A 23,295-nucleotide genomic window follows, 5' to 3' on the forward strand; every position below is an offset into this window, starting at 1 on the left:
TTTTTTTTAAGGGAGAAAAATCACAATATTTCTATGTTCTTGCAAAGCTCGCCTTAACCTCAATTGTTCCAAACAATTTTATTTTTAAAAAATGCCATTTCATCCTTTGCGATTGGATAAAAGAGCGATGCGGACTTTTGCAGATTTCACACAAACCCCCAAAAAATCTTTTCACGAAAAAACCCCCCACAATTCGAACACTCTTTTTTTCAAGGCGCCTTTGCCTGAATTCAATGCAGGTCCAGTTTGCAAAGGAAAGACACCTCCCACCCACCCATCAAATAGGATGCAGAATTATGATCGTTATTATTTTTGCAAAAAAAAACAACAACCGCCCTCACAAAAATTCCATTTGATTGCCATCTAAGGAAAAGGGACTCTTTATTTTAATAGGGTTCATTCAGGGGTCCCAAATTCCAGGGCGAGGGGGAGGGGGAATGAGGAGGGGGGTGATTGCAACCTGGAACTGTTTGGTTGAAAAATAGACCCAGGCAACACCCCCACCTCCATATAATCCCACCACTCATTTTGCAATTCCACCCTAATCCCCCACCTTCACTTTTTTTATTTTTTGCAAAGAGTAGAGGGGGCACGGCGGGGACTGGGGTTCCCTAGGCTCTTCCTATGGGTGGGGGGGCTTCCCCACCAGTAATTGCGTCCAATTTTCCCACGGTGGGGTATAACAGCTCCCTCCCCATCATCCTGATTACCCCTTTGCAAAGAGGATCCCCCTAACAATTCCCTGTGCTCTAAAGGGGAGGGGGCTTCCCCTACAAGAGGGACTCCTGTTTTTTCTGGGGAGAGGGTTCCCGGGCTGGTTTCCTCCATCTCCCGCTGCTGACCCTCGACCCCAGATTTGCAAAGAAGGCACAGTCGGGGCACCACCACCCTGCAAGAGTTCCCCCTACTCTCTAAAAACTCCATTTTTCTGGGGAGGGGGCACCAGGCTGCTTCCTATGCTATGCCCCCCCTCCACATACACTTTGCAAAGAGGGGCCTGATCCCCCTCTCCTAGTTTCCAGTGCTTCAAAAGGGGAGGGGGATCAACTCTGCTTTTTCCCGGGAGGGGGCGCTTAGCTTTGCAAAGACGCCCCCTCCCTGAGTTTCCAGCACTCTTAAGGGGAGTGGGCTTCTCCACCCCCACCCCCCAGATGCCACCAACTCCATTTGAAGAAGGGTCAAGGGCTGGTTCTCATCTTCTTACCACCGCCCCCTCCCCATGCCGCCCCCTAGTTTTGCAAAGATACCCCTCCTCCAATTTCCAGTGCACCCTTTTTCCTGCCAGGGGGCGCCAGGTTGGTAAAGCTAACCCCCTTGTGATGACCCCTTACCTTTGCAAAGACGCCCCCTCCCCTAGTTTCCAATGCTCAAAAAGGGAAGGGGGCTTCCCCGTGGGGATCAACTCCGTTTTTCCCTGAGAGGGGACGCCAATTTGGTAAAGCCCCTACCCCCCCCCGCTGATGACCCCTTAGCTTTGCAGAAACACCCCCGCCCCTAGTTTCCCCACCGACCCCTAGCTCTGCAAATATGCCCCCTCCTCTAGTGTCCAGCGCTTCAAAAGAGGAGGAGGCTTCTCCGCTGGGATCAGCACCCTTTTCCCCGGTAGGGGGCGCCAGGTTGGTAACCCCCCCCCCCCCGGTGACGATCCCGTGGCTTTGCACGGACGCCCCCTCCCCTAATTTGCCTACTGACCCCTAGCTTTGCAAAGACGCCCCCTCCCCTAGTGTCCAGCGCTTCAAAAGGGAGGGGGCTTCTCCGCTGGGATCAGCACCCTTTTCTCTGGGAGGGGGCGCCAGGTTGGTAAAGGCCCCCTTCTGACGACCCCTTAGCTTTGCAAAGACGCCCCCTCCTCTAGTTCCTAGCGCTTCAAAAGGGGAGGGGGCTTCCCTACAGAGATGAACTCCGCTTTTCCTGGGAGGGGGCGCCAGGTTGGTAAAGCCCCCCCTGGTGACGACCCCTTAGCTTTGCACGGACGCCCCCTCCCCTAATTTGCCTACTGACCCCTAGCTTTGCAAAGACGCCCCCTCCTCTAGTTTCCAGCGCTTCAAAAGGGGAGGGGGCTTCCCTACAGAGATGAACTCAGCTTTTCCTGGGAGGGGGCGCCAGGTTGGTAAAAAAACCCTTAGCTTTGCACGGACGCCCCCTCCCCTAATTTCCCTACGGACCCCTAGCTTTGCAAAGACGCCCCCTCCCCTAGTTCCCAGCGCTCCGAAAGGGGAGGGGTCTCCGGGGCCGGTTCTCCTCTCGAAACCCCCCCCCGCCCCGGGCCGCCCCCTCCCCGCTCACCTTCCGGCGCTTGTCTGCGAAGGGCAGCGCCAGCCAGGGCATGGCCCGCGTCGCCTCCTGCCAGCGCGGCTGCTCCTGCTCGGCCGAGACGAAGACGATCTCCAGGCGCTGCTGCTGCTGCGGGTGCGGCGGGCGGGACGGGGCGGCGGCGGCTCCCCCGGTGGCGGCGGCGGCTGTGGCTCCCTCCGGGCCGGGCTGGAAGCGGGCGTAGAAGGCGGCCAGGTTGGCGGCCACTTGGGCGCAGGGCCCCCCGCCGCAATAGCCGAAGTAGAGCCCCACCAGCGAGACGCCCCGCGCCGGCAGGGACCCCGTGGCCACCGCCGAGCCGTCGGGCGCCGCCAGCGCCTCGCCCAGCAGTTCGGCCAGCGCAGCCATGCCCGCCGCCCCCCGACCGCCAGGCCGCCGCCAGGAGGCGCTGATGGGCCGCAGGGCCCCCGCGTGGCGCGCCCCGCCTCCCTCTCCCCCGGAGACCTCGCCCCCTTCCAGCGCGCCGGACACGCCCCCCGCCGCCTCCTCTTCCCCACGCACTCCGCCCCGCTTGGGCGGGGGAAGGCGGGCCGAGTTGGACGAGGGGGAGGGGTTTCTTCGAAAGGGGAGGGGCCGAGGGGGAAGGTGGGGGCTGGGTGGGTTGCAGGTTTGTTGGAAAGGGGTGGGGGTCGGGGGAAGTGGGGCTGGGTGGGTTGTGGGGTTCTTCGAAAGTGGAGGGGCTGAGGAGAATTTGTGTGTGTGTGGGGGTTCTTCGAAAGGTGAGGGGAAGAGCGGTGAGGGAAAGAGGGGTGAGGAGAATTTGTGGCGCTGAGAAGAATTTGGGGGGGGATTCTTCGAAAGGGGAGGGGCTGAGGAGAATTTGGGGGGGGTTGGGGGTTCTTCGAAAGGGGAGGGAAAGAGGGCTGAGGAGAATTTCTGGGGCTGAGGAGAATTTGGGGGTGGTGGTTGGGGATTCTTCGAAAGTGGAGGAGCTGAGGAGAAAGGGGCTAAGGAGAATTTGTGTGGGAGGGGGTTGGGGGGTTCTTCGAAAGGGGAGGGGTGAGGAGAATTTGTGGGGGGTGGGGAGGGGCTGAGGAGAAATTGGAGGGTGGGGTTTCTTTGAAAGGGGAGGGGCTGAGGGGAAGGGTCTTTTGGAAAGGGGAGGGGCTAGGGATAAATTGGGGGTGGGGTTCTTTGAAAGGGGAGGGATTGAGGGGAAGGAAGCTGAGGAGAAATTGGGAGGTTGTTTGGGGGGGAACTTTAAAAGGGGAGGGGCTGAGGAGAATTTGGGGGGGTTCTTCAAAATGGGAGGGGGCTTCTCCGCTGGGATCAGCATGTTTTTTCCTGGGAGGGGGCGCTAGGTTGGTAAAGCCCCCCCTCCCCCGTGACGAACAGTCAAGTCACTTTTTTAGCGCTGCTATTTCAAACGGGCACTAAATGCTGGCAGGGGAATTCTGGGAGTTGAGGTCCACTCATCTTAAAGCTGCTGAATTTGAGAAACATTGGTTTAACTTGATAAAGTTTACTTTCTTGCAAGACAAGCCAATTTAGCTGTGCTTCCTTAAAAATTGGCATGCAACCACACTGGCCACTCTCGGGGGGGGGGGACAGAACCCCCTCCCCAAAGAAGCCAAGATGGCTTGAGTGGAGTATTCAGAAGGACAAACTGCTGAAACCCCCAAATCTTGGGGGGAAAAAACGATTTTCCCACTTTCATGGGAAGAGCCACTGTGGTAGCTGTGATGTTCCAGCGCCCCCTTGTGGTTTCTAAGGAGCCCTGCATTTGAAAACTTTTTAAAATCTTATTCAAATTTATTTTATTGAATTAAAATAAATCTTCCGGTGGTGGAACTCAGGGTGGATTTTCCATGTGACTCCAGTTTGATATTGGTTTTATTTATTATAGTTATTTTTTTGTTTTGCTTATGGTCCATGTTTGGTTTGCTCCTTCTGTTATTCGGGGTATGTTAGTACTTTAGGAAAGGGGACCACTAGGTAACTTTTTTGCCCTGTCTTGGCGAAGGCCATTTCGCCCTCAGGAGACTTTAGGGAAGGTTCCCTGAAGGTTCCGAAGTGCAAAAAAGCACCCAATGGGTAAACCGGAAGTTCGGAAAAACAGACTTCTGATTTCCCCGTTGTGGTTTGCTCTGGCCCAGCTCCTGTCCCAGGGAATGTGGAGGTGGATGCAGGGGAAACTTCAACATGTCACAGGCCTGTGTTATTGCCGACAGAATCAGATCAGAGTTTAGTTTCCTCGGAGGAAGAAGAAGGTGGGAGTGACTCGGCAGAGGAGGGCTTGGCACACAGACAAGGCAGTCAATCTTCCTTATCTTCTATAGCTTCAAATGATGACATTTTGGACCCACGCAAGCACAGAATTATGCATAGAAGAGACCAAGTAAGAACATATTACAGGAAATAAGGGAGGCCACCTGTGTCTGGGTGGGGCTCCAGCAATTAGGGCTGCTGCTATAAATAGCAGCATGTGGGTTTGGCCGTTGTGGAAGAATATCTTGCGTTGCTGGACTTTGTTGCTTTTTCACGGCTTTAAAACCAAAGCAGAGCAACATGTGTGTGTGTCACTTCTTTGGAAGAAGAAGGGGTGTGAAGTTACTCCACAGCTGCTGGCTAAGTACTTAATGACTGTTTAAGGGAAACATAGGGGAAGGTCTGGTAGGGAAGGTTTGCCTATTTGCAAGTGTGCAATAGGGTTGATATTCCTGGAGGCGTCGGCAATATGGTAAATGATTTAGTTTTACTAGATAAATGGTCAAAGCAATGGAAACTGCAGTTTAATGTTTCCAAATGTAAAATAATGCACTTGGGGAAAAGGAATCCTCAATCTGACTATTGTATTGGCAGTTCTGTGTTAGCAAATACTTCAAAAGAAAAGGATTTAGGCGTAGTGATTTCTGACAGTCTCAAAATGGGTGAACAGTGCAGTCAGGCAGTAGGGAAAGCAAGTAGGATGCTTGGCTGCATAGCTAGAGGTATAACAAGCAGGAAGAGGGAGATTATGATCCCGCTATATAGAATGCTGGTGAGACCACATTTGGAATACTGTGTTCAGTTCTGGAGACCTCACCTACAAAAAGATATTGACAAAATTGAACGGGTCCAAAGACAGGCTACAAGAATGGTGGAAGGTCTTAAGCATAAAACGTATCAGGAAAGACTTAATGAACTCAATCTGTATAGTCTGGAGGACAGAAGGAAAAGGGGAGACATGATTGAAACATTTAAATATATTAAAGGGTTAAATAAGGTCCAGGAGGGAAGTGTTTTTAATAGGAAAGTGAACACAAGAACAAGGGGACACAATCTGAGGTTAGTTGGGGGAAAGATCAAAAGCAACATGAGAAAATATTATTTTACTGAAAGAGTAGTAGATCCTTGGAACAAACTTCCAGCAGACGTGGTAGATAAATCCACAGTAACTGAATTTAAACATGCCTGGGATAAACATAGATCCATCCTAAGATAAAATACAGAAAATAGTATAAGGGCAGACTAGATGGACCATGGGGTCTTTTTCTGCCGTCAGACTTCTATGTTTCTATGTTTCTAAATTGTACAGACTATCTGATTGTTTTGGGAAGAGTGCTCTTTGCAATACAAAAAGAGTGCTTAGTTTATTTTGACTTTTGTGATAAAGAACATTGTTTTGAATTTTCAAACCTGTGTTTGTCTGAAATTTGTATCCTTGAATTTTCAGGAGGATCCTATCAGAGAGCTCGGGAGAACACCCGTTATGCTGTTACTTGCATTCCAGAGGCTTCAGGGAAGCTTCCGGAAGCCTCGGAATGCAAAAAACCCCAGTACAATGGGCAAACTTTTTTCTGAACTTCCATTTTGCCTGTTTGTATGTTTTTTCACCATCCCAGGATTCAGTGAAGCCTGTGCGCATGCATGGGGACGGGAGGAATTGTATGCAGGGGCAGCAGGAGGGGTGGCGCACGCGTGGCGGGAGGGAATGGGCACCTGCGCACACACCCTTTTGACACACCAAGAATAAATCTGAAGCTCGCCCGTCCGAAGCCACTTTGGAGTTTCAATGTTGCCACCCTGGAGCTGAGGGATGGCAGGGGGGGGGGAGGATTAAAGATATCTGGGGTTGTGTAGTCCAAATTAAATACTGTACTTCCTCTTGGGAATCAACAAAGTTCTCACTCGGAGGAGGAGTGATGTTGCCAGGCAACCAGACAGGGCCTTGATTGGACCACGTGACATTGTTTTGAGAAAATGACAAACTTTGAATTAAGTGAAACCTGCGGGAGCCTTCAAAGTTGGTTTTGAACCAACCTGTGCCAATATGATATGTCCAATAAAACGATTCTAGATTTTCATGGGTACAGGTATGAAGGTCTTGGCATATTCGGATATATAACTTATAAGCTGCCACTCCTCCTGGACTCCAGTTATGTAATAATAATAACAACAACAACAGAGTTGGAAGGGACCTTGGAGGTCTTCTAGTCCAACCCCCTGCGTAGGCAGGAAACCCTACACTACTTCAGACAAATGGTTATCCAATACTGTATCTTCTTAAAAACATCCAGTATTTGAGCAGTCACAACACTGGAGACTAGCTATTCCATTGGTTAATTGTTCTGTCAGGAAATAGAAACATAGAAGAAAAAGACCTCATGGTCCATCTAGCCTGCCCTTATACTATTTCCTGTAATTTATCTTAGGATGGATATATGTTTATCCCAGGCATGTTTAAATTCAGTTACTGTGGATTTACCAACCACATCTGCTGGAAGTTTGTTCCAAGCATCTACTACTCTTTCAGTGAAATAATATTTTCTCACGTTGCTTTTGATCTTTCCCCCAACTAACTTCAGATTGTTTTCCCTTGTTCTTGTGTTCACTTTCCTATTAAAAACACTTCCCTCCTGGACCTTATTTAATCCTTTAACATATTTAAATGTTTCGATCATGTCCCCCCTTTTCCTTCTGTCCTCCAGACTATACAGATGGAGTTCATGAAGTCTTTCCTGATACGTTTTATGCTTAAGACCTTCCACCATTCTTGTAGCCCGTCTTTGGACCCATTCAATTTTGTCAATATCTTTTGTAGTATTCCAAATGGGGTCTCACCAGCGCTCTATATAAGGGGATCACAATTTCTCCATAGTTCTAAGTTGCTTCTCTCTTCGTTTAGTTTCCACCCATTGCTTCTTGTCCTATCCTCAGGTGACAGCTCAAGGAAACCACAAGTGGTCAACCAAACTTTCAACAGCTTTCTTAAAACAGTAGTTTTATCAGTGAACGTGACCATTTTTACCATTATTCCAATGTGGTTTCCCCCCCCCCTTTTTTAATATATATTTTTATTTTTATTCCAAAAAAGTTAAAATACAAAACACTATTTTTTTTAAAGAAAAAAACCATTTATTTAAAAACACCTGGATTTATTCCAATGCGATTTTCCAAAGGCCTTTAAAGGGCAAGTTAAGTCTTTATACCACTTGCAGAAATCACATCCAGCGGCTGACACCCATCGTTGGTCCAGGCCGATGGCAGAGGAGCGACTGTCCCCGGAGATTGCATCCATGGCTGAATCACTTTTGGATCCTCTGGGGTGAACGCCGATGACGTGAGAAGGTCTCTCCTTCCAACGGTCCTCCCATGCTGCACAGTCCTCAGATCAGGAGATGGACGAGAAGCCCCAAAATCAAGATGGCAACCGCTAAGAGCAATGCGAGTCCGCGGCGGAGAAGAAGCTGTTTGCAGGATAAGGCCCCTGGCATCGGAGAAGTGATAAACTGGGGCATCTCTTCGCCAGGAAAGGGCTGATAGTCCTCTAAGTTTTCACCCGGGTGGACAAGACAGTTGAGGGTATCTCCGTTGGGCACCTCCAAATTCATCGCAAGATAATCTGTGCAGACCGCATGCGAAGGATTAGATGTTATGGATTGATACACATGACCTGACCGCCTGATACTGGGGGCCATACAGTAGACCTGGCCTTAGAACCACCATTGAGTACAAAACTGCAAGATCGCTGTTGTGGGTTTCGTCCCATTTTACAACCTTTCTCATAGAAACAGAAGATTGACAGCAGAAAAAGACCTCATGGTCCATCTAGTCTGCCCTTATACTATTTCCTGTAGTTTATCTTAGGATGGATCTATGTTTATCCCAGGCATGTTTAAGTTCAGTTATTGTGCATTTACCAACCACATCTGCTGGAAGTTTGTTCCAAGCATCTACTACTCTTTCAGTCAAAAAATATTTTCTCACGTTGCTTCTGATCTTTCCCCCAACTAACCGCAGATTGTGCCCCCTTGTTTTTGTGTTCACTTTCCTATTAAAAATCCTTCCCTGCCTTTAACATATTTATAGGCTGCAGGAAACAACATTTTAGACTCGTATATCCATCCTGAGTGAATCCCTGAGTCTTGTGACTCAATGATTCTGTCCCCCCTTTCCCTTCTGTCCTCCGGACTACAGTGTTCCCTCGATTTGCGCGGGTTTGAACTTCGCGAAAAATCTATACCACGTTTTTTCAAAAATATTAATTAAAAAATACTTCACGGTTTTTTCCCTATACCACGGTTTTTCCCTCCCGATGATGTCATATGTCATCGCCAAACTTTCGTCTGCCTTTAATAAATATTTTTAAAATAAACTTTAATAAATAAACATGGTGAGTAACAATCCAAATGGTTGCTAAGGGAATGGGAAATTGCAATTTAGGGGTTTAAAGTGTTAAGGGAAGGTTTGTGATACTGTTCATAGCCAAAAATAGTGTATTTATTTCCGCATCTCTACTTCACAGAAATTCGACTTTCGCGGGCGGTCTCGGAACGCATCCCCCGCGAAAATCGAGGGAACACTGTATACAGATTGAGTTCATGAAGTCTTTCCTGATAAGTGTCATGCTTAAGACCTTCCACCATTCTTGTACCCTGTCTTTGGACCCATTCAGTTTCATCCATATCTTTTTGTAGGTGAGGTCTCCAGAACTGGACACAGTATTCCAAATGTGGTCTCGCACATTAACCATTTAGCGTTGTAACTAAATTAGTAAAAGTTAAATATTTTATACTTGTATACACAAGAAATTTGTTACAAAAAATAAACAGCAAGTCCCGAGCAAGCCATGTCTCTGTCTATGATTCCTACAACATCATAACAAAGAGTAAAGGGATGTGGCATTTTTACCTGCGGCAACAGAATCCGCACCACTTCCTTCTCTGGTGGTTAATCCAGCTCGAATTTGAGCCTAAGAAAAACAAACAAGCAGAAACAAACTCAGTTTCATTTTTGAAGACTGTACAAAGAGCCAGGGGAAAGGCCCCCATTCATGGTTTGCTCTTGTTCTGAGCCGAGCCCACGAACCCATTGCTCAGCGGCTACTACCGAAGACAAGGAGCAACGAAATCTGCAGGCGGCGATTTACCTCTTCGGTAGCTTTTTTCCAGTTCATGCGTAAGACGAGAACCAAGAAGGATGCGGCTTGCAGAGAGATGCATACGATTAAACCGGTCCACAGGCCTGCAATGAGAGCAAGAGGTTGACTCCAACAGAGCTCCTGTTTCTCAACTTCTGCAGCTTTAAGACAGGCGGACTTTTAACTCCCAGAATTCCTCAGCCACCATGGAATTCTGGGAGTTGAAGTCCACCCGTACTAAAGTGGCTAAGGTTGAGAAAGGTTGCCTAGACTGGAGTTTAAAGTTGTGTGTATCAAATCCTCCTCCTGTTTTCCCCCATAACAACCCTAAGAGATGGGTTGGATCAAAACTACTCTATGGGCTGAGGAGGGCGCTGCTGGCTAAGGAATTCTGGGAGTTGAAGTCCACCCACCTTAAAGCAAGCTGGCTGGGAATTCTGGGAGTTGAAGTCCACCCCTCTTAAAGCATGCTAACCGGGGAATTCTGGGAGTGGAGGTCCACCCACCTTAAAGCAAGCTAGCTAGGGAATCCTGGGACTCGAAGTCCACCCTTCTTAAAAACTACTGTGGTTGAGAAACACTATTTTAGTGAGTTTGCCTGTGGAACTCACTGCCACCAGATGGCTTACCCATCACGCCCATCTTGTACACGAACATCAGCGTAATCCCGATGGGCAGCCCGAAAACGTAGTAGCCCACGGCGTTGGCGATGGCACCGATTTTCTGCTTGCCGGCACCTCTCAGCACCCCTCCGCAAGTGGCCTGGCGAATGGAGGCAGAGCGGGGAGGTTAGGGCCGTGCCTTGAAAGCGTAACTGAAAAGCGTGTCTCAGTCTTGAGATGAGGCTATGTCGTTTGGTGCGGTCCAGGGGAAAAGCCTTCTCTGTGGCGGCCCCGGCCCTCTGGAACCAACTCCCCCTGGAGATTAGAATTGCCCCCACCCTCCTTGCCTTTTGTAAGCTGCTTAAAACCCACCTCTGCTGCCAGGCATGGGGGAACTGAGATACACTTTCCCCCTAGGCCTTCACAATTTTATGCATGGTATGTTTGTATGTATGACTGGTTTTTTATATAATGGGTTTTTAACTGTTTTTTAGTATTGGATTTTGTTGTACTGTTTTACTGCTGGGGCGGCATACAATCCAATTAATAATAATAATAATAATAATAACAACAACAACAACAATAATAAATTAAGTTAAAAATAAAATAAATAAATCCACCTCTAGGCTACAGCAGCTGAGTAACAACTGTCTCGCTTAGCAAAAAAGATTTGGGGCTCAATTACGGTTATGTCAAGGAGTAGCCATATGAGTTCATAGCCATCAACCTGCAGGAGGGACCCTCCTGGTGTGTCTCTGGATGATACCATGTTCGGACTTCCTAATCAATATGCGTTGATCCTGCCTTGCAGGCAAGTAGATTGTACGCCTCAATCTGAGCTAAACTGGGGCCCCACACCTCAAAATATTATTTTTTTTCTGACCCACACCATCTGCTCCCACTTCAGATTCTGTGCAACGCTAGGACTCCCCTTAGGGCGAAAATCCAAATAAAAGCAGTCATTAAAAAAACATTTAATTAATAAATTAATTTAAATATTAGATTTGTTACATATTGTTTCTTCATTGTTGTTAGCTGCCCCGAGTCTACGGAGGGGCAGCATACAAATCTAATAAATAAATAAATAAATATAAAATATAAAAAAAATAAAAAAAAATAAAATAAAAATATCCAATTTCCACCGGAATGGGATCCATTTGTAGCTGTGAGGACTAGAAACCTGCTCCTTTTAAAAGTTTTTTAAAAAAAGAACTTCAATGAAAGGATGGGGGTTTTTTGAATTTTTTAAAAGGAGCAGGTTTCTAGTCCTCATGGCCACAAAGCCCGTTCGGGCGCCGAGAGCATCACACACCCCAACCCGACGGCTTTGCTCTACGCCATAAACTCACCGCTGTGGCGTCGAACAGGTGAAACGGTGAAAAAATCAGCATAACTTTGGACACCAAAGCCACAATTTCTCTATTGAAGGGAAAAAATAAAAATATATATTTATATTAGGATAAGTTCTAGATATATACTGCTCAAAAAAATAAAGGGAACAGTTAAACAACACAATATAGCCGCCCCGAGTCTGCGGAGAGGGGAGGCATACAAATCCAAATAATAAAAATAAAAATAAGAAATAAATAAATAAAAATAACTCCAAGTAAATCAAACTTCTGTGAAATCAAACTGTCCACCTAGGAAGCAACACTGATTGACAAACAATTTCACCTGCTGTTGTGCACATTCAACTTTGTACAGAACAAAGTATTCCATGGGGATATTTCATTCATTCAGATCTAGGATGTGTTCTTTGAGTGTTCCCTTGTTGTTCCGTTGATTGGTGGTGGGCACTTTGAGCCCTGAGCCCAATGTTATATGTTGTGTGAATGTTACTATTATTATAGAATTACTATTAATTACTATTAATTACTATTATTATTACACCAACACTCCGCAGTCTGCATTGGTTGCCGATCAGTTTCCGGTCACAATTCAAAGTGTTGGTTATGACCTATAAAGCCCTTCATGGCACCGGACCAGAATATCTCAGGGACTGCCTTCTGCTGCACGAATCCCAGCAACCGGTTAGGTCCCACAGAGTGGGTCTTCTCCGGGTCCCGTCAACTAAACAATGTCGCTTGGTGGGACCCAGGGGAAGAGCCTTCTCTGTAGTGGCCCCGGCCCTCTGGAACCAACTCCCCCCAGAGATTAGAATTGCCCCCACCCTCCTTGCCTTTCGTAAGCTACTTAAAACCCACCTCTGCCACCAGGCATGGGGGAATTGAGATCCTCTTTCCCTCTAGGCCTTTACAATTCTATGCATGGTATGTCTGTACATATGTTTGGTTTTTATATTAATGGGTTTTTAATCGTTTTTAGTAGTGAATTACTATTGTACACTGTCTTATTGTTGCTGTTAGCCGCCCCGAGTCTCCGGAGAGGGGCGGCATGCAAATCCAATAAATAAATAAATAAATAAATTATACAAATTAATAGAAAAAATTTATGGGGAAAAAAACGAGGAGAGGTTCTCACTTGTCGTTGGTGAAGACGTAAGCCACCACGTCCTTCACAGCCGCCAGCAGCGCAGCAAAAACCACCGCGAGGACCCCTGGGAAGAGAGAGATGAGGGTGTTAGGGTCTTTAAAATGGGGGTCCCAGTGGGTGGGTGGGAGCATGTGCCAAGGGCTTCAACCATCCCTCTTCGCTGGTCTAAAAACCACAAATGATGCCTGGGGAGGGGGCGGGAGGGGAAGTCGGAGGCATTTTTCAAGTAGGGGAGGGATAAATTGGGAGCAAGAGAAACCACGGGGGTCAAAGTAAGACCTCTCCCACCAGCTCTCTATCCATATTTATTTATAAACCTATCAATTTACCAATCTATCCATCAGATTAACAATGAAAGAGCTTGCAAGCTGGTAAGAACTGGGAACATCATTAGCACCTGGTTAGGGCTGGAAAGAAACTTACTCAGAGCAAGTTAGAGTAATTAAAAAAAAACCTGCAAAAACTTAGGGCTTGGAAAACATTCTTCACAGAGAGAAACAATGAAAGTTCCTGCAAGGTGAGAGCTGGGAAGTTTGTTAGCAGATAGTTAGGGCTGGAAAAAAAAGCTACATTCAGTGTATAAAACACACCCCTAATTATCAGCCTATTTTAGGGAGGAAAATGATGCGACTTATACACCGAAAAATACGGTATCTCTATCTGTCTGTCTGTCTCTCTTTCTCCATCCATCCATATCTATCTATCGCTATGCATCCATCCATTCATCCATTCATCTATATCTAGTTATCCATCCATCCAACAATCCAGCTATTTACAAATCTATTTATTTATTTATTTACTTACTTACTTACTTACTTACTTACTTACTTACTTACTTACTTACTTACTTACTTACTTACTTACTTACTGATTTGATTTGATTTGATTTGATTTGATTTGATTTGTATGCCGCCCCTCTCTGCAGATTCGGGGCGGTTAACAACAGTGATAAAAAACAGCATGTAACAATCCAATACTAAACAACTAAGAAACCCCTTATTATAAAACCAAACATACATGCAAACATACCACGCGTAAATTGTAAGGCCTAGGGGGAAAGAATATCTCAGTTCCCCCATGCCTGATGGCAGAGGTGGGTTTTAAGAAGCTTACGAAAGGCAAGAAGGGTGGGGGCACTTCTAATCTCTGGGGGGAGTTGGTTCCAAAGGGCCGGGGCCGCCACAAAGAAGGCTCTTACCCTGGGTCCCGCCAAACGACATTGTTTAGTTGACGGGACCCGGAGAAGGCCAACTCTGTGAGACCTAACTGGTCGCTGGGATTCGTGCAGCAGAAGGCAGTCCCTGAGATAATCTGGTCCAGTGCCATGAAGGGCTTTATGGGTCATAACCAACACTTTGAATTGTGACCGGAAACTGATCAGCAACCAATGCAGACTGTGGAGTGTTGGTGTAACATGGGCGTATTTGGGGAAGCCCATGATTGCTCTCACAGCTGCATTCGAATCTGCGGAGAGGGGCGGCATACAAATCTAAATAATAAATTCTGAACGATCTGAAGTTTCCGAACACTTTTCAAAGGTAGCCCCATGTAGAGAGCGTTACAGTAGTCAACCCTCAAGGTGATGAAGGCATGAGTGACTGTGAGAAATGACTCCCAGTCCAAATAGGGCCGCAACTGGTGCACCAGGCAAACGCCCCCCTCGCCACAGCTGAAAGATGGTTCTCTAATGTGAGCTGTGGATTGAGGAGGACGCCCAAGTTGCGAACCCTCTCTGAGGGGGTCAATAACTCCCCCCCCAGGGTTATGGACGGACAGAACAGAATTGTCCTTGGGAGGCAGAACCCATAGCCACTCCGTCTTATCAGGGTTGAGTTTGAGTCTGTTGACACCCATCCAGACCCCAACAGCCTCCAGGCACCGGCATCTATCCATCTATCCTTCATTCATGTCCATCCATCCGTCCATCCATCCATACCCATCTGTCTGTCTGTCTGTCTGTCTATCCAGTCAGCGAAGCAGTGGAAGTGATGTGCCGGTGCCTGGAGGCTGTTGGGGCCTGGATGGGTGTCAACAAACTCAAACTCAACCCAGACAAGACGGAGTGGCTGTGGGTTTTGCCTCCCAAGGACAATTCTATCTGTCCGTCCATTACCCCGGGGGGGGGATTATTGACCCCCTCAGAGAGGGTCCGCAACTTGGGCGTCCTCCTCGATCCACACATCACATTAGAAAAACACCTTTCAGCTGTGGCGAGGGGGACGTTTGCCCAGGTTCGCCTGGTGCGCCAGTTGCGGCCCTATTTGGGCCGGGACTCACTGCTCACAGTCACTCATGCCCTCATCACCTCGAGGCTCGACTACTGTAACGCTCTCTACATGGGGCTACCTCTGAAAAGTGTTCGGAAACTTCAGATCGTGCAGAATGCAGCTGCGAGAGCAATTATGGGCTTCTCCAAGTATGCTCATATCACTCCAACACTCCGCAGTCTGCATTGGCTGCCGATCAGTTTCCGGTCACAATTCAAAGTGTTGGTTATGACCTATAAAGCCCTTCATGGCACCGGACCAGAATATCTTCGGGACCGCCTCCTGCCGCACGAATCCCAGCGACCGGTTAGGTCCCACAGAGTTGGCCTTCTCCGGGTCCCGTCGACTAAACAATGTCGTCTGGCGGGACCCAGGGGAAGAGCCTTCTCTGTGGGGGCCCGGACCCTCTGGAACCAGCTCCCCCCTGAGATTAGGATTGCCCCCACCCTCCCTGCCTTTCGTAAACTCCTTAAGACCCACCTTTGCCGTCAGGCATGGGGGAACTAAAACACCTCCCCCTTGCCCATGTTGTTTTGTTGATTGATTGACTGTGTGCCTGGTTTTTTTTGTTTTTGTTTTTATATATATATATACTGTTTTTATGAGATTATTAATTTTAAATTGTAACTAGATGGGTGGGCATTGGATTTGGTATTATGTACTGTACTGTTTTTTATTATTGTTGTGAGCCGCCCCGAGTTCGCGGAGAGGGGCGGCATATAAATCCAATAAACCTAAACCTAAACCTATCTATCTATCATTAATCTATCCATCACCACATCTCTCTCCCTCTCCCCCTGTCCATCCATCAATCCATCCACCCAATTATCCTTCCATCAATCCATCTCTCCCAGGGGGACCTAGGATGGGCTCTGAGGCTCTTCTAAACTAGCAGGTCCTTGAGGTCTTCTAGTCTAACTTCTCTGCTCACAGGATAAGCCTCCATTACACTAAAGCCACTTTCCTTAACCTTAGCAATGTTGATGGACTTCAACTCCCAGAATTCCCCGGCCACCATGAATTCCAGCCCCACCCCCTTCCAGGGCTTAAAGAGACATACACACCTGTGCAAAGGACGGCCATGATGCACGACCTCTTGGCCTGGTCAGCATCCCCAGCGCCCAAGGCATTCCCCACGCGGACACTGGAGGCCACGCTCATCCCCTGTGGCAGCTGAGAAAAAGAGTGGGTGAGTAAAGGCTTTGAACACTTTGAATTGTGCCCTGAAACTGATCGGCAACCAATGCAGACTGCGGAGTGTTGGTGACACATGGGCATTTTTGGGAAAGCCCATGATTGCTCTCGCAGTTGCATTCTGCACGAATGTGTGTGCAAACCCAGTGAGCATTAACCCCTAACCCAGAGGTCCTCACAAACATAGATACACAAACACACCACATATATAGACATTCAGACAGACCTAGGCACACAAACACACAGACCACACCACAGATACACACACACACACACAAAAAGAGAGAGTATATGCTCAACAATGGAAATCCGATAAAAATACCAGAAGAAGGGATGATATTTAAAAAGGTGCTGAGATGGACATGCTGTCAAAAAAGTTAAAAGGGAAAGAAGATTCAGAATATTATAAGATATGGGGAAATTTTTATAACTGGCTAGAGGAAAGAAATAAAATAAATAAAATTCAAGGATAAATATCTAAACATGTAAAAATGCAAAGCAGTACATTATATAATACCGTAGTAATAATAATAATAAAAAGAAATGGAAAAATCTCTGATTGAAAATTCTAAATGAGCAGGGAAAGCAATTTCCCAAATTTGTTTTATGCTTTCTTTTTTTTTGTTTGTCATTATAATGTCTGCGGAGAGGGGCGGCATACAAATCTAAATAAATGAAAATGAAATGAAATAATGTTCATGTGTGTATAAAATATTAATTAAAAAGAGAGAGAGAGAGACCTAGACACACAAACAGAGAGAGGCATACAAACAGACATAGACACCTAGACACAAACAGACAGACACACAAACACACAGGAACACAAACCGACATGGACATACAAACACACAAACACGCCACAGGTACGTAGATGCACAAATAAACAGACACAGTATACACAAACACATAGACACACACACAGATAGACAACAGACATAGATACAGACCGATATAGACACCCAACAGGCACACTCATAGAGAGACAGACAGACATAGACACACAAACACACAGACCCCACCCCAAATATATACACCAGGGGTCTTCAAACTTGGCAACTTAAAGACTTGTGGATTTCAACTCCCAGAATTCTCCAGCCAGCTATGCCATGCTGGTTGGAGAATTCTGGGAGTTGAAGTCCACTTAAAGTTGCCAGGATTGGGGACCCCTGGCCAAAGAGAGATTCAACCTGGAAATAAGGAGAAACTTTCTGACAGTGAGAGCGATTAACCAGTTGTAACACCTTGCCTGCGGAGGTTTATTTATTGTTAGAGTTGAAAGGGACCATGAAGGCCATTGAGTTCAACCCCCTGCCCAAGCAGGAACCCTATAGCACACCAGTCAAGTGGCAGTTCAATCTTCTCTTAAAAATGTCCAGAGTGTTGGAGTTCACAACATCCACTGGTAGGTTGTTCCATTGGTTGATTGCTCTGACCATCAGGAAGTTCCTCCTTATCTCCATGTTGAATCTCTCCTTGGTCAGCTTCCAGCCGTTGTTCCTCATCCGGCCCTCTGGTGCCCTGGAGAATAAAGTGATCCCCTCCTCTCTGTGACATCCCCTCGTATACTTGTAGACTGCTATCATGTCCGCTCTGGCCCTCCTTTTCTCTAGGCTATCCATGCCCAGTTCCCTCAGTCTCTCTTCGTAAGTCTTGGTTTCCAATCCCTTAATCATCTTGGTTGCTCTTTTTTGCACCTTCTCCAGAGTTTCAATGTCTCTTTTGAAGTGTGGTGACCAGAACTGAATATAGTACTCCAGGTGTGGTCGGACCAGGGCGTAGTAGAGTGGTATTAAGACTTCCCTGGTCTTGGAGTGTATTCCCCTGTTGATGCAGCTTAGGATCGTGTTGGCTTTTTTAGCTGCTGCTGCACATTATTGGCTCATGTTTAGTTGATTGTCCACCAAGACTCCGAGATCTCTTTCGCCATCGCTACTGCTAAGAGGGGTTTCTCCCAGGTTGTATGTGTGTCCAGGGTTTTTTCTGCCTAGGTGAAGGACTTTGCTCTTGTCCATGTTAAACATCATTTTGTTGGTGTGGGCCCACTGTGTTAGTCTGTCCAGGTCTTTCTGTAATTTGAGCCTGTGTTGGAGGTTGTGGGACCTCCAACACTTTCAAGAGGAGATTGGACTGCCATTTGTCGGAAATGGTGTAGGGACTCTTGCTTGAGCAGTGGGGTTGGACTAAATGACCTACAAGGTCCCTTCCAACTCTAGTAATCTAATTTTTTTTTAACCTCAGCAATGACTGCAATTGACAAAATTGAACGGGTCCAAAGACGGGCTACAAGAATGGTGGAAGGTCTTAAGCATAAAACGTATCAGGAAAGACTTCATGAACTCAATCTGTATAGTCTGGAGGACAGAAGGAAAAGGGGGGACATGATCGAAACATTTAATATGTTAAAGGGTTAAATAAGGTCCAGGAGGGAAGTGTTTTTAATAGGAAAGTGAACCCAAGAACAAGGGGACACAATCTGAAGTTAGTTGGGGGAAAGATCAAAAGCAACATGAGAAAATATTATTTTACTGAAAGAGTAGTAGATGCTTGGAACAAACTTCCAGCAGACGTGGTAGATAAATCCACAGTCACTGAATTGAAACATGCCTGGGATAAACATATATCCATCCTAAGATAAAATACAGGAAATAGTATAAGGGCAGACTAGATGGGTCATGAGGTCTTTTTCTGCCGTCAGTCTTCTATGTTTCTATGTTTCTAGGAAAGTGAACCCAAGAACAAGGGGGCACAATCTGAAGTTAGTTGGGGGAAAGATCGGAAGCAACATGAGAAAATATTATTCTACTGAAAGAGTCGTAGATGCTTGGAACAAACTTCCAGCAGACGTGGTAGATACATCCACAGTGACTGAATTGAAACATGCCTGGGATAAACATAGATCCATCCTAAGATAAAATACAGGAAATAGTATAAGGGCAGACTAGATGGACCATGGGGTCTTTTTCTGCCGTCAGACTTCTATGTTTCTATGTTTCTATATTTCTATGACTAGCTGAGCTTTGCTGTCACAGGAAACACGTTGCTCCAGTTTGCCCCATTAAGCCTTGAGATGCAACAAGAAATTCTCCATTTTATATAATGCTTCCTGCCTCTCACGGTCCGCCTTCCCCACCCTCCGAATTTAGCCAGTTCTTACCAAGTAAGCGATGGTCGACAGTTCGTAGATGATTGACTGAGCGCCTAATTCCACCGTACTCAATAACCCTGAGAAGAGAGAAACGGGGGTTCACAAGTGTTACACAAAACAGTGAGACAAGCGGCATATGCCATATTTTTTGGACTATAAAGTGCACCTTCCCCACCCTCTTAAAAGTGGCTGAAAATTTGAGTGCATCCAATAATAATAATAATAATAATAATAATAATAATAATAATAATAATAATAATATTTTTGCTTCCACGCATGGGCAAAAGCAAAAAATTGCCTTTTTTTCTCTATCCACTTTTTCTATCCCATGCATGATTTTATACACTTCGATCAAGTCACCCCTTCAACGCCGTCTTTCAAGGCTGGAGAGACCGAGGCGTTGCAACCTGGTTTCATAAGGGAAGGGCTACATTTCCTTCATCATTCTTGTTGCCCCTTTTTTGCACCTTTTCCAGTTCCATTATATCCTTCTTGAGGTGCGGTGACCAGATTCTTTGGATAGGGCTTATTCTTTGAATAGGTCTTATTTTGGAGCAAAAATAAATATGCAAGAAATACAATCTTGCCTGCAAAGCAAGAGCTGGTGAGACCAAAAAATTAGATGCAGTCGTGAATTTTGTCACCAGCATTTGTTGTCAAAAAGTCATTGACGTTCAGTGTTGTAGCTACTATGATTGTTGGATGAGCAGGCACACAAACAGCCGGGAATAGATAACAGAAGCCTGGGAGCACAAGAAAACAACAGCACAAAGACACAACAGCCAGTGACTTAATAGCCAGCCATCAACACCCCAATCTACATCTTAAAAAGCTACACACAAAACAGGCACCATATAAACACTACACACAAAATAAGCCAAAGGATTCAGTCTATTAGACAAAATTTCCCTGAGGATGGGCGCCAGCACAAATCCAAAAGCTTGAAAGAATGGATCTCTGGACCCAGTGACCAATCTAGATCGATCCTGCAATATTACCCTGGGACACATATATTCATTTGTGAAAGTCATCAAAAATGAAGACGCAAACTTGCTCCGGTATTTCAGAATTGAAATACGGACAGGTACCTACCACAAAACCTTCTCGATAAACGTCTGGATAATATGACACGAGGGCAGAAATAGAAGAGAGAAAAAAATGGAGATCGCAAAATTACAAAGACCCGCCAATAAAAAAACAAAACAAACTGTGGCAAAAGAAAGCAAAGGTATTGTGCAAATTAAATTAAATTAAATTAAGTTAAATTAAATTAAATTAAATTAAATTAAATTAAATTAAATTAAATTAAATTAAATTAAATTAAATTAAATTAAATTAAATTAAATTAAATTAAATTAAATTAAATTAAATTAAATTAAATTAAATTAAATTAAATTAAATTAAATTAAATTAAATTAAATTAAATTAAATTAAATTAAATTTTAAATTAAAATTAAAATTAAAATTTAAATTAAATATTAAATTAAATATTAAATTAAATTAAATTAATTCCAAAATATTTTGATATTAGGAATAAGGGCAAAGCGACCCCTTTTTCTCCACATTAATACATATGCCTTAAAACATGTCAATAACATACATAATTATACATTTTTATCCAAACAACCATGAATCAATATCCTATTTTTGCACCTGTTCTAGGCTGTTAATTTGTTTATTTATTTATTGAATTTACATGCTGCCCCTCTCCCAGGGCTTGGGGTGGCTTACAGCATTAATTTAATATTTAATTTAATTTAATTTAATTTAATTTAATTTAATTTAATTTAATTTAATTTAATTTAATTTAATTTAATTTAATTTAATTTAATTTATTTAATTTATTTAATTTATTTAATTTATTTTTTATTATTTAATTGCCACCCAATCTCGTGGGACTCATCTAAACAGGTAGTCCTCACCTTGGAAGAGTTCACTTAGGGACTGTTCAAAGTTACAACGGCACTGAAAAAAGGTGACTTGTGACTTTGTTTCACACTTACGACAGTTGCAGCATCCCCCGTGGTCCCGTGATCAAAATTCGTGGCACCTGACTCATACTTTTGATGGTGGACGTATCCCCAGGGTCATGTGATCCCTGTTTGTGACAGGCAAAAATCAACGGGGAAGCCCGATTCACTTAACAACCATGTTCCTAACTTAACCGCTGCAGCAATTCACTTAAAGACGGCAGGAAGGATGGTCGCAAAACTGGGCAAAACTCATTTAGTAACATAAATTTTGGGGTCATTCATGGTCGTACGTCAAGGACTACCTGTGTGACTTCGGAGAGGGGCGGCATACAAATCTAATAAACTATAAAGTATAAACTATAACTCCACCTACCCTGTTTCCCCTAAAATAAGCCATACCCCGAAAGTAAGGCATGTCAGAGGTTTTGCAGAATTTGCTAATATAAGGCATCCCCTGAAAATAAGGCGTAGTCAAGTTTACATACGGTACGGTGGAAAAACATACGGTACCATTCAAAGCTGTTCATAGCGGTACCGTAATAATGTGGCTTCCCCTGCTGGCCCCTTCCATCGCTTTGTACCGTCCAGTACAGCAGACACAGTCTGCTGCTGTCTCACCGCCATTACAGTCTCCACTACAGTGCGTAGACTGTAGTGCCTCTGGTGGCCGGAAACTGCAATAGCGGGAGTATACTGTTGTACCATATAAGTGCCGTCGTTTGTGTGGGTGGGTGCCATACTGACAGGTACCGTACCGTAATCAGTGTACTGTACGGTACACTTCCTGTGGGAGTGTCAGCTTTTCTGCCTGTGAATTTGTCTTATTTGAGAAATATAAGGCACCCCCCTGAAAATAAGACGTAGCACAACTTTTGGAGCAAAAGTTAATATAAAACAGTGTCTTGTTTTCGGGGAAACACGGTAAGTGTAGCAGCAAGTCCCCACCCAGAGAGACAACCAGGAGGTCCTGGTGGGTGAGAGAGAGAGAGAGAAAAAAAAAGGGTCAGGGGTCTCACCTGCCAGGAAGCTCCCGATCTCAAAGGTCCACCATTCGATGCAGATCATAAACATGCTGGGCAGGGCCAGACGGATGAAGGGGCCCCACTCCTGCAAACACTCCATCGTCCAGCCTGGAAAACAAAATGGCCGCCCTGTCATAGCGATGAGGCTGCAGTCTCTGTGTTCCTCTCTCTGCGTGTTGTACATACTCCTGATCAGTTGTAGGATGATGAAGATATTGAGGACTTGGATTCAGATAGCGTTTATGAAGTAGTGGGGGGCCCGGGGTTACAGGTGTTCTGCCTGACCGGCCTCAAGCAATGATTAACGGTCCAGGAAAGAAGGTCAGACACACACGTGCATAGTTAGTCAGCAAACTTGTATTAAACAGTAAAGAAAAAGTCTAAAGCAAACGATCCTTACTTTCAGGAGTAACACACAGGTTGAGTTGAAAATTCAGCCAGCTACAAAGTTCAGGGAAAAGCAAACAAATACAAAAATCACGTAGCATAAATGTTCCAAAAGGTCTCTGAATTTTAACGGCACAAAAGCAGCAGCTTGTCCCAGAGTTTTCAACTCCCACAACGCTGAGTTGAAATCCAAGAGCAGAAATTTCAAAGCAGGAACAACGACGCCACACAAACCACCCAGATAAACAGCCACAGTTTGCCTTGGCCCCGTTCCCTTTTTATGCTGTTATCCCTCATTAAGGGAACCACACCCAGCCCAGGTGTGCTTATCATGCCTTATCATGCTTCTTAAAGCGATCCCTTCTTTGTAAGGCCCTTCGGTTGCGTAAATTAATGTATTGCCCTGCAGACAAACTGAGAGAGGATAAACTGTCTGACGAACTGCCAGCCCCCTTCCCTGAGCTGTCTGCTAATTCTTCCTGGCTCTCTGCCACATCTTCCTGACTGTCTGCTACATCTTCCTGGCTGTCAGCCAGGCTTTCACAGTCACTGTGTGC

The 23,295-nt window shown here is 45.5% G+C and overlaps 2 protein-coding genes across 2 annotated transcripts in view; both read right to left on the reverse strand.

Annotated features, from left to right (window-relative positions):
- Positions 1-2,419, reverse strand: part of NXN (nucleoredoxin) — a 114,983-nt gene extending 112,564 nt beyond the window's left edge. The window contains exon 1 of the mRNA XM_070735420.1: positions 2,287-2,419. Within this exon, the coding sequence (XP_070591521.1) occupies positions 2,287-2,328 (42 nt within the window). The 5' untranslated portion in view covers positions 2,329-2,419. The remainder of the gene's footprint in view (positions 1-2,286) is intronic.
- A 5,208-nt stretch (positions 2,420-7,627) lies between these two features.
- The window catches only part of SLC47A1 (solute carrier family 47 member 1), a 41,327-nt gene continuing 25,659 nt past the window's right edge, over positions 7,628-23,295 (reverse strand). The window contains exons 9-17 of the mRNA XM_070735415.1: positions 22,346-22,459; positions 19,366-19,433; positions 16,082-16,190; positions 12,739-12,814; positions 11,607-11,676; positions 10,285-10,417; positions 9,665-9,759; positions 9,427-9,487; positions 7,628-8,137 (exon numbers count right to left, since the gene is read on the reverse strand). Of these exons, the coding sequence (XP_070591516.1) occupies positions 7,902-8,137; positions 9,427-9,487; positions 9,665-9,759; positions 10,285-10,417; positions 11,607-11,676; positions 12,739-12,814; positions 16,082-16,190; positions 19,366-19,433; positions 22,346-22,459 (962 nt within the window). The 3' untranslated portion in view covers positions 7,628-7,901. The remainder of the gene's footprint in view (positions 8,138-9,426; positions 9,488-9,664; positions 9,760-10,284; positions 10,418-11,606; positions 11,677-12,738; positions 12,815-16,081; positions 16,191-19,365; positions 19,434-22,345; positions 22,460-23,295) is intronic.

This window comes from Erythrolamprus reginae, chromosome 1 (genome assembly GCF_031021105.1).
Source record: "Erythrolamprus reginae isolate rEryReg1 chromosome 1, rEryReg1.hap1, whole genome shotgun sequence".
NCBI classification, from domain to species: Eukaryota; Metazoa; Chordata; class Lepidosauria; order Squamata; family Dipsadidae; genus Erythrolamprus; species Erythrolamprus reginae.